We start from the raw sequence: 16,190 nt of genomic DNA, 5'->3' as shown, positions 1-16,190 counted from the left end.
AAGATAACTTTAAACCAGTCTTAACTTTAAAGAAATACACTCTATACATTGCTAATGTGGTAATGACTATTCTAGCTGCAAATGTCTGGTTTTTGGTGCAATATCTACATAGGTGTATAGAGGCCCATTTCCAGCAACTATCACTCCAGTGTTCTAGTGGTACAATGTGTTTGCTCATTGGCTCAGAAGGCTAATTGATGATTAGAAAACCCTTGTGCAATCATGTTCACACATCTGAAAACAGTTTAGCTCGTTACAGAAGCTACAAAACTGACCTTCCTTTGAGCAGATTGAGTTTCTGGAGCATCACATTTGTGGGGTCAATTAAACGCTCAAAATGGCCAGAAAAAGAGAACTTTCATCTGAAACTCGACAGTCTATTCTTGTTCTTAGAAATGAAGGCTATTCCACAAAATTGTTTGGGTGACCCCAAACTTTTGAACGGTAGTGTACATCAGCAGATACACAACAGAAATACATCAGCAGATACAATATATACACATATGATACCATTTTTAAGTATTAAAAAAAATTAAAATGTGATAAGTAGAGAGTAAGTTAGTAGTAATAACTATTGATCCTTTTTGCTAAGCTGCGCTGCGGTGGTCAGCGCCGTGGTTAAGGGGTTAGTGCATGTGCCTCATAATAAAAATGTCCTAGGTTCGATCCCCGGGCTCAGGGTCTTTCTGTGTGGAGTTTGCATGTTCTCCCCATGACTGTGTGGGTTCCCTCCAGGTACTCCGGCTTCCTCCCACCTCCAAAGACATGCACCTGGGAATAGGTTGATTGGCAACACTAAATTGGCCCTTGTGTGTGAATGTGAGTGTGAATGTTGTCTGTCTATCTGTGTTGGCCCTGCGATGATGTGGCAACTTGTCCAGGGTGTACCCCGCCTTCCGCCCAGATGCAGCTGAGATAGGCTACAGCACCCTCCGCTCCCCCGATAGGGACAAGCGGTAGAAAATGGATGGATGGATATTCTGTATATATATACAGTATATATATATCAGGGCTGTCAAGTAATATTTGTAACAGTGTTAAAGTTGTTTATATGGCCACCCTCAGTGTGACCTGTATGGCTGTTGATGAAGTATGTCTTGCAGTCACTTACGTGTGTCTGTAGAAGCCGCATACAACATGTGACTGGGCGGCATGCTGTTTGTATGGAGAAAAAGACGGCGCAACAACAGGTTGTAGAGGACGCTAAAAGCAGTGCCATCAAGGCACGCCCTCAATATTGTCGAGAGCCATATACCACACCGTGATTGGTAGATTCCTTCAGCTCCGCACACAACAGGTATCACTCCGGGGGGTTTTTTTGTTGGCCAAACTGTTGTACTGAAACACTAGGGAGGCGTTGGAGAAGAAAAAAGCTTGCTTATTAAACTTCATCTTCATTAGCCAAACTGCTTTGTGTTTTATTTTGATATCAAAAAGTAAACACCAGGTTTTGTTTACATTATTTGTGTTTTTTTTCATGTCACTTCAAAAATTATTCATGTGACATAATTTTGTTAATGTGTTATTGTGCATAGTTAATTCCTATACGACATATTTCTGCTCAAACTCATAATGGATCTGTCCTGACTCATCATCTACTACATGATGTACATAACTTGAAAAAAAATAAAAATAAAAACTCTCTCTATCAAAATGTAAAAATAGAGATAAAGGCATCATGTAATGACAAAAAGCTGACAAGTTGATGTTATTAAAGAATAAAAAACCCAATATTTGTTTATAAATACTGTGTATGGATAACGTTTATCTATAGTCTTTTTATTAGACATTACAAATGACATGATAGTATTACGTTCACGCCCCAACACTGCTTTACTTAACAATCAGTAATCATGATTTCAATATTGATAACAATAATCTTAATTATTACTTTGGCCATAAGGTAAAAATTATTTCAGCCCAATGTAGCCCCCGAATATAAAAGTTTGGAGACCCCTGCACTAGACTTATTTTTTCAGGTTGGCCATTGTGTGAGTACAGCACTATAACAGTAAATAAAGCACTGTTGGCCTTGTTTCAGCGTGGAAAAATGTATCGAGGGGGGTATGACAGAAAACAATTAGTAACCTCTGGTCTTGCCGTCCTGCTGACCATTATTCTTTCTTCGAGGTGGGTTGGACCCCGAGATCTTGTCTTGTCCAACATCTCACATTACGGAGATTTCTACCATTGATTTTTTGTCTTGAAGTACATTGCTTATTGACTGACTTATATTTTATACTCGCCAAAAGAGATAAAGGCCTTAAAGCAGATCACACATGCAACATTTTCATTCTATTTATATTGTTCTCTTCTCCACTCCAGATTGGTGACAGAAAGTGCCTTGTGAGACAGCATCCCTACTAGAAGATCTGTGAAAGTTTTGAAGATTTCCTGAGTCCATCTGCAGTCGAGACAGGACGCTCAGAAACGCTTGCTTTAAGCCCTTAACTCTAAACTTCAGAATATCGCTTTTTCCTGTCTACATCAGTTCATTCACTTTTGGACATTTTGGAGACTTTGGGAAAACCAACTGAACTCATCTCTGAGAATGCTTCCTCTGCTTGGTCAGAGGTTTGAACTTGATTCTTGCTGAGTGATGAAAAATCCACTGTTTAAGTGACAAATTTCGCAACAGCATTGTAGTCCCGTGTACTGCTCACAAACAAGACTGAAAGTTCATTACCGCCACTTTGCTGTCTGCAACGACAAGTCATCCACTTAGCTGAAGCAAGTTTTTCGGCAGGTTTTTTAGCTGCAAACATCAGTTGTTTTTCCTGGAATCCTGTACCAACTCCTCCGAAGACGTGCTGCCTTCTGAAACCAAGTGTGCTACAAACCAGCTAGCGACGCTGACATGGCTCTGAACATCGCTTCCATTCGTGACACAAAATGGCTGACCTTGGAAGTGTGTCGGCAGTTTCAGAGGGGGACTTGTTCACGCAGTGATGAAGAGTGCAAATTTGCCCATCCACCTAAAAGCTGCCAGGTGGAAAACGGGAGAGTGATCGCCTGTTTTGACTCTTTAAAGGTAAAGACTTTCCTTTTATCGTGTTTAACAATGTTATATTTACTACCACACTACAAATTGATTTTTAAGGAAAGCAGAAAGAGTTAGATTTTTGATTTCCAAATGGTCGGCTGGTGATTGCTGTTGGGACGCCCAAATTACCCAGATGCCGTGCCGCAGTTAGCAGTTCATTCTGACCTATGAAACTAAAGGTCAGGGAGGTCTGTTGTCATGTTCACTGTCACCACTGGTATGCATGTGGGATTTTCTACAGTGTGTTTGTCTAAAGTTACCATGCCTTGTCGCCATCATTTGTGTTGGTAGGTGCACATTTTTTCTCTTCAAGTAGGTCTGAGACTTCTAGTCTTGGTTCCTTGTCAACGAACACACAAGGCACAAACAACATGAATGTTACCAATTTTGTAATATTTCACTTGTAAAACCAATAATTGGACTTTTATGTTGTGGCTGACATGCTTACGCCCCCACATGCTGAAAGTAAAATAATCATCCAGGAAAACGCCTTTCACATCAAATTGTATATAGAAACACACACAGAAACAACCTTGACAGTGATAAATAGCCTTAGAAACTGGGCCAGAACACTAGGAGGAGGATGTACTCTAGCTGCAAGTTACCCTTTGTACACAATACTGTTTTGTATTGCAAGATTAACGTTGTGATTTTTATTTATTTTTTACCTCGAAATGTTTTCATATTTTAGTTTTAAAAATCTAATTTCAAATTACGTAATATTGATACAGAATTACATTTATCATATCTAACAAAAGGGAATACACCCTAGGGCTGTCTTCAACTAAGGATTTTCAGTCGAATCTGATTCGTTGACTGACCACAATGGGCAAAATCTATTAAGTCAGCTTTACACCTTCACACACCTGGAGCGTGTGCACACAAAGGCCGTCCCGAAAAAGAAACTAAAAATGTTCAATCGTATTGTTGCTGCATTCAATGATAGCAGTAACAGTGAAGCGCAATGTATTAATCACTGAATGGAGAACTGGGGGTGGGATTAAATAAGTTATCTTCTTCTCCCTCCCTTTCAGGCAAAACTGAATCATAATGCTTACATACTGTACATTACCTTTTGCATTATATTAATTAATAGTATTATGTGTTGTGTAATGTACCTTGTATTTTTTTGTCATTGCCTGAAATAAATGAATAAATGAAATTTTTTTTTAATGAAACTAGCTAAAGTTAGTGGCTAAACTCTGCCAAAATGCTATCATGAGCTGACAAAGCTAAAACATGTGTTATGTGGGTCCGTAGTTATGTGGTCAGAGCCAGAAGAGGGTGGGATATAATACTGATAACACTTTGGTCAGTTAGCGCCCTGTAGGCATCTGCGAAAAGGTTGCAAACAGCCTCTTTAAAGCAAAAAATTATCCAAGATGGCATGTATCTCAAAAAATTTATAAGATATGCATTCATAAGCAGAGGTACCAATGTATACAGATTTACATACACTATGTACTAATATCCCTAAGCAGATCTCTTGTGTGCTCAGAAGCAGAGTTGTGCCATCGACTGTACAAATTTGTAATGACAAGTTGCATTTACCCCACAGCCTAATTATGTGAAAGATCATAATAGTTGGCAGTCCAAAAATGTTTGTTGCGGGTCGTCACAAATAAATGAATATATGAGAAACCATGGATAAACTGGTTAGCTGTAAGTAGATTTGTCTCTAATTTCCTTGACCCCTTTTTCACCATATTGAGTCAGAATACAAGATTCTGTGTGTTTTAAGTAGGGATATACTGTAGCGATATGAAATTTGTTGGTCACAATAACAGCGATATAGAATTTTCATATCGCGGTTATTGTGACAAAAATGATCATGGTTATCATTAATTATCGCAGTATTATTGAATGTGCTCAAAAAGTACACACACTGAAATCTTTTGACCAAGGTATTATTAGTAGACACACTGTTAGAAAATCCACTATTTTGCATGTATTTGTGCACCGTAAGAACACCTCCGTCTTTAATAGAATTATCACTTTGTGCTCAGAGAGCACAGCTTGTTGGATCAATTTGCACGACAGAATAGCTTAGTTACTCAGACAGTAATGTGTTTGTATATGTTAAGATTGGGGTATGTTGTTTCTTAATCGGAAAAGACGTTGATGCTCTTGTTTTCATGTTGGCATTTAAGCTAATCAGTCTGAGTTTATCACACAGCATTTATCAGTCTTGGTTTTTTGATCATTTTAATTATAAAAGTTATTACTCACCGTCGGGAGTTTTACGGTGGTTGTCATTATTACAGTTTATCATTACACCCCTAGTCTTAAGACACCTCTGACTCTGTCATGTAGGCCAGTCTCACCAAATCTTTCCAAGTGATGGCCAAGAGAATAGAAGCTTTACTATCCTTTAGGAAATGGGTTTTCCACAGTAGACTGGTTTTAGCCCCATTATGCCTGTATCGTCTTCCTGGTCCCTCTCACTTGATGATCTATCATGCCAGGAGTGTGTGCCCCCAGGCATGACTTGATCACTTGATCACAAGCACAAGCACTTCTTTTCAGAAACAAATTGTGATACCTTTTTTATCTGAACTTTCTCAGTGCTGGAGCTGGTCTGATGTTCGGAGCCTGTTCAGTGGAGGTTCAACTGAGAACTTACTTTAAAATATTGGTTTTTCATGGGCATTGTGAGAAAGACAAATCTCTCCTCAACTTGAAGCATATCAACTATGCTATGCTTCTCTGAGCATTGTCTCCTAGTTCTACACTGTTGGCTGTAGTCATGAAGTCTTTTCATGCTACATTTGCCATAGCCTAAAATAGGACAAGCTGCTACATTTGGCTGACCAGGTATCATTACATTTCCATTGAGACCTGCCTCAAATATGTAACACAGGGACTGCAACGACAGTACAAGCTGTTGTTCCCGCGTGACATGGTTATGATACCTGTCACAGTATCACTAAGCCAACTTGGGCGGGCAAGTACACAGTGTTTTGCATCATTCGCACACCTTTTAATATGTCACGGATGAAGCCATTTCCTGTGAGCGCTAGGCTAAACAGTTGTTTTGCTGTGAGCAAGATAACCTGTGGCGAAGACAAGAGAAGGGGTCTGGGTTAGACTGAAAATCTAATTAATAGACTGCTTGTCATTGCAAAATACATTCTCTGATGTTCTCACCAAAACGTATTTCAAAGGAGAGTACTAAGAGAGGCCGTCATAACCACATTGTTTAGTTCAGGGGACTGAAAGGTGCCGATATCACATATGTTTTTTGAAGTGGCCAAAAACATGGTGTGATATGGAAAACCATAGACATCTCCTCTAGGTATGTAGTGTGCATTTTCATTTGGGGCAAATACCGCTCCCCAAGGGTTAAGGCGCCCTGGTTTTCTAAATCATCTTAATCCAGCTTGAGCTTCAGACAAGTGTTTTTTGGGGTCGTGGGATGTCTCAAACTTTTAAATAAAGAGGCAAGGGATTGTCGGAAGTAAAAGGTAGAACTAGCTAGAGCTCAAGCAAATTATGTTGTTTTAACATCACTGTTTGGTAATTAACAGGATAACTTCAAACTTTTTTAACTGGTGGAGCTGTGGAGGAGGGACTCGGGGAAAAATTACAAAATGTTGGTGCAGCAGTTTCCTCAAATTGTAAATTAAATGCTCATGTACCCTACAACAAAATTTAGGTCTATGCATGGTATATAAAGGGGTACCATTTGGTGCAAAACAGAATAACAAATATTTAGATTTGACATATGTCAGTTCTATAACGAGGGCCATTCTGATTGTACTGTTTTAAGTCTTTAGTAGGGATGTCAAAGTTAAAACACAAGCAAATAATTGCAAAAAATGTTCTCATTAGTCATGTATAAACACAGATTAATCATGCAATGTATTATGACCGCAAATGTTCCTTTACATTAACCACAGTTTGTTACCTGAAAGGTGGCGCGGTCAGAGATCTGGCCAGTGCAAACGCTTGTGCAAAGATCATTGAGGAGACCCATTTTGCTTTTAAAATCCATCTGGAATGGACATTTTAGAAATGCTTTAACCAAGTTTTGAGCAAATAAATGACATGCATTCAAATAAAACAATTTTTTTAACTGTTTACTACAATAAAATTGCATTGTGTCAAGGTATTGGGGTCTTTTTTAAAATTAATTAATTATGTAAGAAAGTAATGTACTGTCATTAAAGACGTTTAATTAAAATTCAAAAGTGGGATTAATCGGATTAAATAGATTAATTGTTTGAAAGCCCTAGTCTTTAGTCACTAACGCTTGTGACCCCCTTTTTATTTTATTTCAAAAGATGGGCTTGGCTGCATTCCTCTGTGTAAACCTCTTGAACTGGCCACTCCCTGGGCCAAGCAAACATGTGGAGGGGAATGTGTGCGGTGTAGGATCAGACAGTGCTCCCTCGAGGTCATTTGCGCAGACACGATGAGGCAGTAGCTGTTGCAGACACTGGAAACGTTGATGAGATCCAAACTTCATTCTCAAACAAGCCTCCTCAGAGGAAGACGCAAATCTCCATTGCGCTCATACCAATGAAATTCCAAAGATAGGAGACAAGGAAGGAGTAGCAGGATGTTGACCAATACAACCTAGACCTCATTCTGGGATCAACCCTCAATTACACTGTCAAATATATTAGAACTGGAACAATCAATTGATTTGATTGATTTTAGGGTTCCCCCCATATTGCCAATATATCCGTGGTGGTGGGGCTGTGGCTAGGGTCGTGGTTAATATAACATCATTACATGATTTGCATAATCTGCAATGATGAATATATACTCTTTAAAAAGGCTAAACAGATGGTATACCTACTGTACATTTAAAAACAAATAAGTGTTATTATTAAGTAGTATTAACATATTTTTTCTTATATCATTTTTCTAAATGTTTTAATTGTTGCTGCTTATCGTACATGTACTTTGTTATTTTGTTACTGACTTTTTCTTTATTAGAAAAGACTCGCCACAAATCTAGCATATTTGTCTGGTGTTATTGGAGACTCTACTCATGTTTGAACACTCTTTATTTCTGTTGCTCGATGTGCGCGACGAACAGCAGGAGTTGCCGCTAGCCAGACGTCACACTTGCTATGTGTTGCTGTTTCAACTGCACTTCTTCTTCTCTTCTATTCTTTACACCTTTTTTGCAATCTTTTTAGATCGCTGTCTCTGGGTATATCTCGGATATATTAAAGTACCTCCACATCGCACACATGCTGCCGCCGCTCCTGACAATCCCATGCGTATTGCTTACATCATCACAACATCCGGTTTCTGCAGTACTGTTTTGGTCATCAAAGTCTATTTTCAGCTGCCAAATTATTGGTGCATCACTTTTCAATAGTGCGCAAACAATAGGTTAGATATATCCATTCATACTGTACTGACCTGCTGGTGTTATTGTTTATGTTTGCGTGTTATTGATGTTCATTGTTACCATGATTGTGAACACACCATGCCTGAAAGGGGTATGGTGGAGAAAGAGGAGGTGCTGTTGCGTGTGTGGGAGTGAAGCACAGAGCTGGACGTGTGTGCACGGGAAGGAACACGTATAGGGCCGGTTTTAAACATAAAATTGGCAATAAAAGTTAAAAACAGTATCATACTTTTTGTGAGTTCTTCTGGACGTTACAATACATTATATTACTTTAACGTGTTTTCACGTAAAAAAACACTCATTTTTAAGATGTTGTGGCTTTTATTTTGCAATGGTGGGCTGCCACGATCCATTACATGTAGGGGAAACCCTGCGATTAGAAACATCTGCAATTTACATTATGTTGCTTCGATTAATTGTTCAATAACACAAATTGATCAAATCTGGACTGCATGGAGTGCCTGGAACTTTAAATATACGAGGGGCGTGGTTGGGGGCGTGGTTATTTACAGCTAGAATTCACCAACTCGATTATATTATATATATTTCATATATATATATATATATATATATATATGTATGAAATACTTGACTTTCAGTGAATTCTAGCTATATATATATATATATATATATATATATATATATATATATATATATATATATATATATATATATGTATGAAATACTTGACTTTCAGTGAATTCTAGCTATATATATATATATTTATTTTATTTACATATAAATAAAAGAAATACTTGAATTTCAGTGTTCCGGTGGCTATCCATTAGATGGCAGTATTGTCCTGTTTAACTTCTCCGTTCATGATGAGTATATCATTTCGGCCACCGTGTTCAATGGAGAAGTCTGTTCTACAAAATGTACAGGCAACATACACCTTCCCCTTCCAACTGTCCTGGATGAACTGAAATTCTTGTTTCCATTCGTTTTGGAACTTGCAAGCGTATTTCTTCATCTTGCTCGTCGACGGCGTCGCCATGTCTGTAATTTCCTCGTTCTTCTGCTTCGTCTCCTTGTTGTGTGCGCAGTTGTGCACTCTACTCTCTAAAAGCCCTAGATGTTATGACGTCATTGGGCAGGCAAGCTGTTTATATTGTGGGAAAGCGGACGTGAGAACAGGCTGTCCCCACTCAGTCTCAGGTCCGCATTGAGCTGGAGGGGGTGTGGCCTCCAGCTCCGGCTGAATACCGGGAGTTTGTCGGGAGAAAATCTCTGCCGGGAGGTTGTCGGGAGAGGCGCTGAATACCGGGATTCTCCCGCTAAAAACGGCAGGGTTGGCAAGTATGGTTCATTCCAACGTGTGACACTGATTTAAAGTACAAGTGTTTTGAGTTACGAGTTTGGTCAATTGAGCTCGCAAGTTGAGGTACAGGACTGTTGAAATCCAAAAGTAAAACCTAAATAAATGACAGCCGCCACCTTGTACAATAAAAATAATCAGAACAATTTAAAACACACAAAGTCTGTGAAATTGCCATAAAGTAGTAGGTGGAAATCAGGGGGCAAACAAACAGGCAGTAGCATGAATGCTCAGTGTGAGTGCAGGCCTGTGGGGGCTTTGAGAGGGAGCAGCAACCAGGCACAGGTTCAGCATATTTCAAGCATTGTATGACTGGCCTAGTGTGAGTACACCTGCACGGTAGTTTTCTTTTTTTAATTTCAGTGTCGTTCATTTATGTTCAATGCATAATCATTACTCACTCATGTCAATGAATGTCTAATAATGAATGTCTAATAGATACATTTTCACTTCTATATATTGGACCCACAAATAAAAGCAATTAGTGTAATTATACATATTAACACGAATTTGAAGAACAGGATGTATCACACTGGCTTTATAAAGGCCATTGTGACCCACATTCATATACTACATTTGGACTTCTTCTCTAACTTGCTAACTACTGTGCTGATTTTCACATTGCAGCTGTTCAAGTTGACATTACTTAAGTACTAAGATAAGCTTTTCACTCTATGGTTATGGTATTACCATTTCATTATCTCGTTTGTGATTATGCTTGGTTTCTTGTTTCATTTTTACCTGAATAAGTTACATCCCTGGCCTAAACTCTGAAATCAAAACATAGAAAAGATCTGTCCAAACTCAATATAGTATATATGCTGGGTAGATTGTGTGGATAAAAACTGCCCATTTCCTGTACCAGTGTTTCACCTGGTCTCAGTCCACCCACTACCTCTGAGTCATCCTCTTTTTTATCACTGTGCAACCCACAGTGCTGACAAATTAGTTTGTAAAATATTCCAATCGAAATCATCTCTGCAGAATGCACACTATCCTCACATTTGTTGTGAGGCAGACAGAACTCGCTGCAGGGTTGTCACTGGTGCATGCACCTTTGCAGATATGTTGCAAGCAGGTGGAGTCATGCTGTGTGCCTGACCTTTAGTAGTGCCTTGATTAATTATTGATGCTTAGATTCGTCATCAGCAAAGACATTTGCAGATGTTCCTAATCCAATTTATGTCTCTGAGTCTGAAAAATTGACAGTTGCTGTTAAATATATTTGGTGTTGGCAACTATCGTATCATGTATGCAATCCTAATCGTTATATTTTTTGCTTGAAATTCGAGTGATCTAAACAAACACTTTTCTCCTTTCAGTTTCTGTTTCCTGTTCACTGTTTGTGTGTGTTTTTTAATGTCACAATTGATATTTGCGCAGGAAACATGTTAGCTGCTGTCTTAGGACATATTTTAATTTCTCTTCTAATTGTGAAAATTTATAATTTGCAAAGAAACCCAGAGAGTTGACACACTGCTACAGTAGGTTACTACAAACAATTTAACAGACAGGCAACTGTCCCCCCGGGCCCATCGTTTATAATGAGACACATTTCCTCTTAATTGGCTGGTATCTAACGAAGCAACAGAAGCAATCTTTAGAGGCCTTGTACCAAAATAGTTTTAATCATTTTTGTCGGCCTAAGTAACTGTTGATTTGTCTAACGGGCTGTAGTGACACTGGCCTCGCATTGCATCCTATTACAATGCATGTGAGAATGTGTAAGCGGTGATAATATTAATAATGCAACTTAGTTATGACACGATTTTTTTCTTTCAAAGAAGTAGTACAGAGTTTTTGTAAAAACCTAACAGCCACTGCACTGCATGTGTGTGGGAAACCTCAACATTGGCTGTGAGCATACCTCCATAATGTTCCAAGAGCTTTTTTCTCTCTGCCAGCTCATCTTAAAGCTGCTGCAGCCACAAATAGGTGTTTGCCTACAGGGCGCTTGCGTTCAAACGAGCTGCAAGCATTATATCCCACCCTCTTCTTGGTCCGACCATGTAGTAAGCTATGCCAAAAAGGATAACATTATGTTACAAAAGCAGTGAGATTTCACACACCAGTTTAACAGTAATATAACAACCACCATTGAAATCCTTTCATTCTTGAAGATCTTTTTTGTGTTTGACAGCCTGAACTTGTGATAAATATTGACATCCATCCATCGATTTTCTACCGCTTATTCCCTTTGGGGTCGCGGGCCACATGTATTTGTTAATTATGTTCTCTTAAACCACTATTAGTAACATATGCTAGCTGCGAATGGTGTTCTTATATTCTTTAAGGTTCTTTAAATAAATAAAGCAGCTTTAAGTCATGAAATAGCGACTCACAGTTCAAAAGAAGTAACACAACAGTAAAAAATCAAAGATGATGTGGTTAAGTAGGTGTGCGTGACACCTAGCATCCTATTAAATGTTCCTCAAAAACATCAGATATAATACATTAAAGTGTTGCCTTTCTAAATTGAGTACATTTGATCAATCTTGTGCGGATATAAGCAATATGTTTAGCTACCAATTTAAATCATTCAATTACAAATTAGTAGCTAATAAGTAAAATGTGGGCACCATTGGCTTGGTGGTAGTGCAGGTATCCAGAAACCAAAGGCTTGGAGGTTGGAACCCCGCTTCCTCCATCCCAGTCACAGCTGTTGTGTCCCTGGGCAAGAAACCTCAGCCACCTTGCCTCCAGTACCATCCACATTGGAGTTTAAAAGTGAATGAATGTTTAGTGGTGGAAGAACTGTTGGTATGAACTGGCAGCCATTTTTTCGGCAGTCTATCCCAGGCCAGCTGTGACTACAAATGGTAGTTTACCACCACCAAAATGTGAATGTGGAGTAAATGAATGAATAATATTGGGTCTCAGTGTTAGGTGCTTTGGGTTTCTGGACAAAGGCGCTATATGAATCCACATTCAATCAATTAAGTGATAGTCATACTCAACACATTTTATTACGAAGGGTGTGGGCATTAATTTTGCAACTGGGGACATCAGTGTCTTCATCAAATAAACTTTGTCAAACCAGCAACCTATGAGGTGACACCGCTACCACATGACTTACGATAAACAAAAGTCCAACATAAGTTTGTAATAAACCTAACCAATGAAGTAGTAGAAGCTTTGAAGGTTTTCTAATGCTCCAAACATGCACACTGTACTGCTCGCATGAGGATTATTTTTCTATAGCCTATGCCTCTCAATATATAGGTATTGCATCACACTCTGCCTAATTTACTTTCCCACAAAGGGTGCCCATAAAAAAAAGGTGACCTTAGGTCAGTACTGCCTAGCTCTACTTTTAGGTACAACTTGGTGTGCATTTAGGCCCACACAGGGTGACTGGGCGTATGCAAAGTTCATGGAAGAAAGTGAGATGGTCAATTTCACATGAGGCAAATGCCTATACCAGTGAGTCACGGCAACAGATGGGAGAGACACTAATTGGCAGCCCGCCCAGCCATAGAATCGCATGAGTCTATAGTGGTTGAGGAGGGTAAAATTGGAGCAAGGCCCCCGGCCCAGAGGTTATATTAGCTCATACAGTATATGCTTTCTTTTGGCCACATATATAATTACATAGCAATAATTTGATAATTAAAAAAAATACTAGGACAAAATGGATGAATGGCACTGTATTCCAGTTCGCTTTAATTTTCCATCGCATTGACTAGGATTTAGTCCACTACTCCGATTTACCCAAGCTTTGCTTTACTTTGAACAGCTAGAAAAAAGAGGAGGGTGATGGCATGGCTGAAGAGTGTGATCAATATGTTTACTTGCATGCTGTGATGTTCAAATAAAACCCAGCCTGTAGCTCAAAGGCTGTTGGAGTCATTGGATCCGAGAGTATCGATAATGTCTCTTTTACAAAAGGGCACTTTGGGCAATACTTACTGAAAACCTTCTGTCACCATTGGAGTGCAAGACTTTGATTTATTTCCCTAAAAAATGTTATATCAAATTTGAATTAGTAAAGTGAATTATATTTATATAGTGCTTTTGCTCTAGAGACTCAAAGCGCTTTACACAGTGAAAACCATTCCCTACATCTGTGGCGGAAGCAGGAATTGAATCTGGAACTCTCAAGTGGCTGGCACGGCCGCTCTACCAACCGAGCCATGCCGCCCCAAATGACAGCATCCTCATGTTTCACTGTTTTTTAATTGTACGTATTAGGCTCTATTTGTTGTACACAAAATTTACACAATTATGTTTTTTGCTCTGAAGTGGAACAGTTCAGATATTCTTGATGGTAGCATAAGGTAGTGTAAAGAGTAAATATACACACATTGAGTCAAATATCCTCAGATTGGATCAGACGTCTTTCAATCCATCCATCCATTTTGCTACCGCTTATCACTCTTGGGACTGCAGCGGGCCACGGGGGCTGGAGCCTATCCCAGCTGCACTCAGGCGTAAAGCAGAGTAAACCAGGGACAAGTCGCCACCTCATCACAGGGCCAACACAGAGAGACAAGCATTCACGCTCACATTCACACATTAGGGCAATTTTTTTTTGTGTCGCCAATCAACCTATCCACAGGTGCATGTCTTTGGAGGTGGGAGGAACCTGGAGTACCCAGAGAGAACCCACACAGTCACGGGGAGAACATGCAAACTCCACACAGAAAAATCCAGAGCCCGGGAATTGAACCCAGGACCTACTTGCTGTGAGGCACAAGCACTACTATTTCGACGCAGTGGCGTCGTTTCATTTTTTAAATGTTAAATTTGTCTTCCAATCAGAATTAGCAGACATATTCGAGCATTTCGTGTTTACTTTTGCAAACGTCTGACAATAATTTCAACCACTGGCTACAATGGCGGTCTAATAATATATTGTTGATTGTTGTGAGAGATATAAAGTATTAATAGTGAATTTTACATGTCAATTTGTTAATATCTAATCGGTGTCACATTTCCCTTCAGCGAACATAACGTAAATCCACCATAAGACACTATTCTCCGACTGGATAACCAGTTACATGAGATGTATTCTTCATTCAAACAGCAAACACACTGACTCCAACACGGTGTTTTCTTAGGCAAATGTGGCCAAATTTGGATGTTGTCTTTGCCCAGTGTTGGCACTTGCATAGTTGTTTACTTGTGTTTTCTGCATGTGCGCATGCAAGTTGTTTTATGTCAGGAGTCCATCCATCCATTTCCTACCGCTTGTCCCTTTTAGGGTCGGTCGGGGTGTTAAACTAATTTTATAGCTCATGGGCCGGATGGAGGAAAGTATATTCCCACGTGGGCTGGAGTGGTAAAATCATGGCATAAAGTTAAGACAACTGGAAAATTGTTTTATTTGTCTTACTTCGGCCAAAAATAGAACAAGCACATTTTTAAAATGTACGTATTACAAGTAGTCCTCTTGGCAAAACTGAAACTTCTGAGGAAAAAATTGGTGCACTTCAAATACAACATGAAAACACAATGAACTGAGACTTTGTCTCAGTGTATTTACAAAGCCATTAAACTTTAAGCACTTCCTGTTTAGCATTCTCATGTTGGCAGTTCACCATTTAACATGTGTTTGGAAAATCAACCGAGTGTTTCCTCAAACCGCCGCATTGGTGACATCCACAACTGCCACAGCACATTCATTCGATCATCATTCAAATATTACAATTACAATATAATCAAAACAATTGTCAAAATGACACCATAATAGCCGAATTAAAGGTAACATAACTACAAAATGCAACCAATGTGAAAATGGTAGATCCATCCATCCATCTTCTTCCGCTTATCCGAGGTCGGGTCGCGGGGGCATGATGTGGCTTACACTGGTATTGCTATTGTGACATCTAGTGGACACATTTAAAACAGCAGTTTTTTTCATAAAAAATTTGCAGCTCATTTTTATACTTAGCAAACTCATTTTGCAGGCCGGATTAAACCAGGCCTTACGTTTGACACCCCGGTTTGATGTATTCCGTAAATGTAAATGCAGCGATATCGCATAAGGATCATTAAAAAATACAATCAAAATACTATAGATATAAATCGGAATGGAAATTAGAATTGTAATTGTAATGTACTTAGGTGTGCCAGGTCCATATTGAACCCCCACTTAAGTCACAAATGATGGTGCTTAAGCCCTTTTAAGAAATACCCCAGTGCACGTGCCACTTTAGCCCTCTCAGCCTTCACTTGATGCAGACTATTTTATTCAACTGCGTACTCCTCAGGGTGCCTTCAGCCCACCAGAGAACATTCTCGGGAGGCCTCATCACAGACAGCAAACAACACACTGATCAGGCAAGGCACTGTCCCCCTTTGGATGTAAACATTGAGAATGACAATGGACAACATGTCATTTGGTTCTGATTGTCAGTGTTTCACAAACTCAGCATCCAATTCTGATTCTGAATAATATTAAGTTGTAATTATGAAAAATATAGACATTTTTTATTTTTATTTTTCATAATTTTTAACAA

The 16,190-nt window shown here is 39.1% G+C and overlaps 1 protein-coding gene across 8 annotated transcripts in view; it reads left to right on the top strand.

The window, feature by feature from the left end:
* mbnl2 (muscleblind-like splicing regulator 2) overlaps positions 1-16,190 on the top strand; it is a 92,979-nt gene that overhangs the window by 18,905 nt on the left and 57,884 nt on the right. For all 8 annotated transcript variants that reach the window (XR_009827438.1, XM_062060096.1, XM_062060083.1 and 5 more), the window contains exon 2: positions 2,326-3,031. Coding sequence is in view for 7 of the 8 variants with exons in the window: in XM_062060096.1 (XP_061916080.1) it covers positions 2,858-3,031 (174 nt within the window). In the remaining variant the exon portion in view is untranslated. The remainder of the gene's footprint in view (positions 1-2,325; positions 3,032-16,190) is intronic.

Source organism: Entelurus aequoreus, linkage group LG01 (assembly GCF_033978785.1).
Source record: "Entelurus aequoreus isolate RoL-2023_Sb linkage group LG01, RoL_Eaeq_v1.1, whole genome shotgun sequence".
Classification (NCBI taxonomy): Eukaryota; Metazoa; Chordata; class Actinopteri; order Syngnathiformes; family Syngnathidae; genus Entelurus; species Entelurus aequoreus.
The sequence above is the reverse complement of the archived record's forward strand: the minus strand, read 5'-3'. Positions and strand labels throughout refer to the sequence as shown.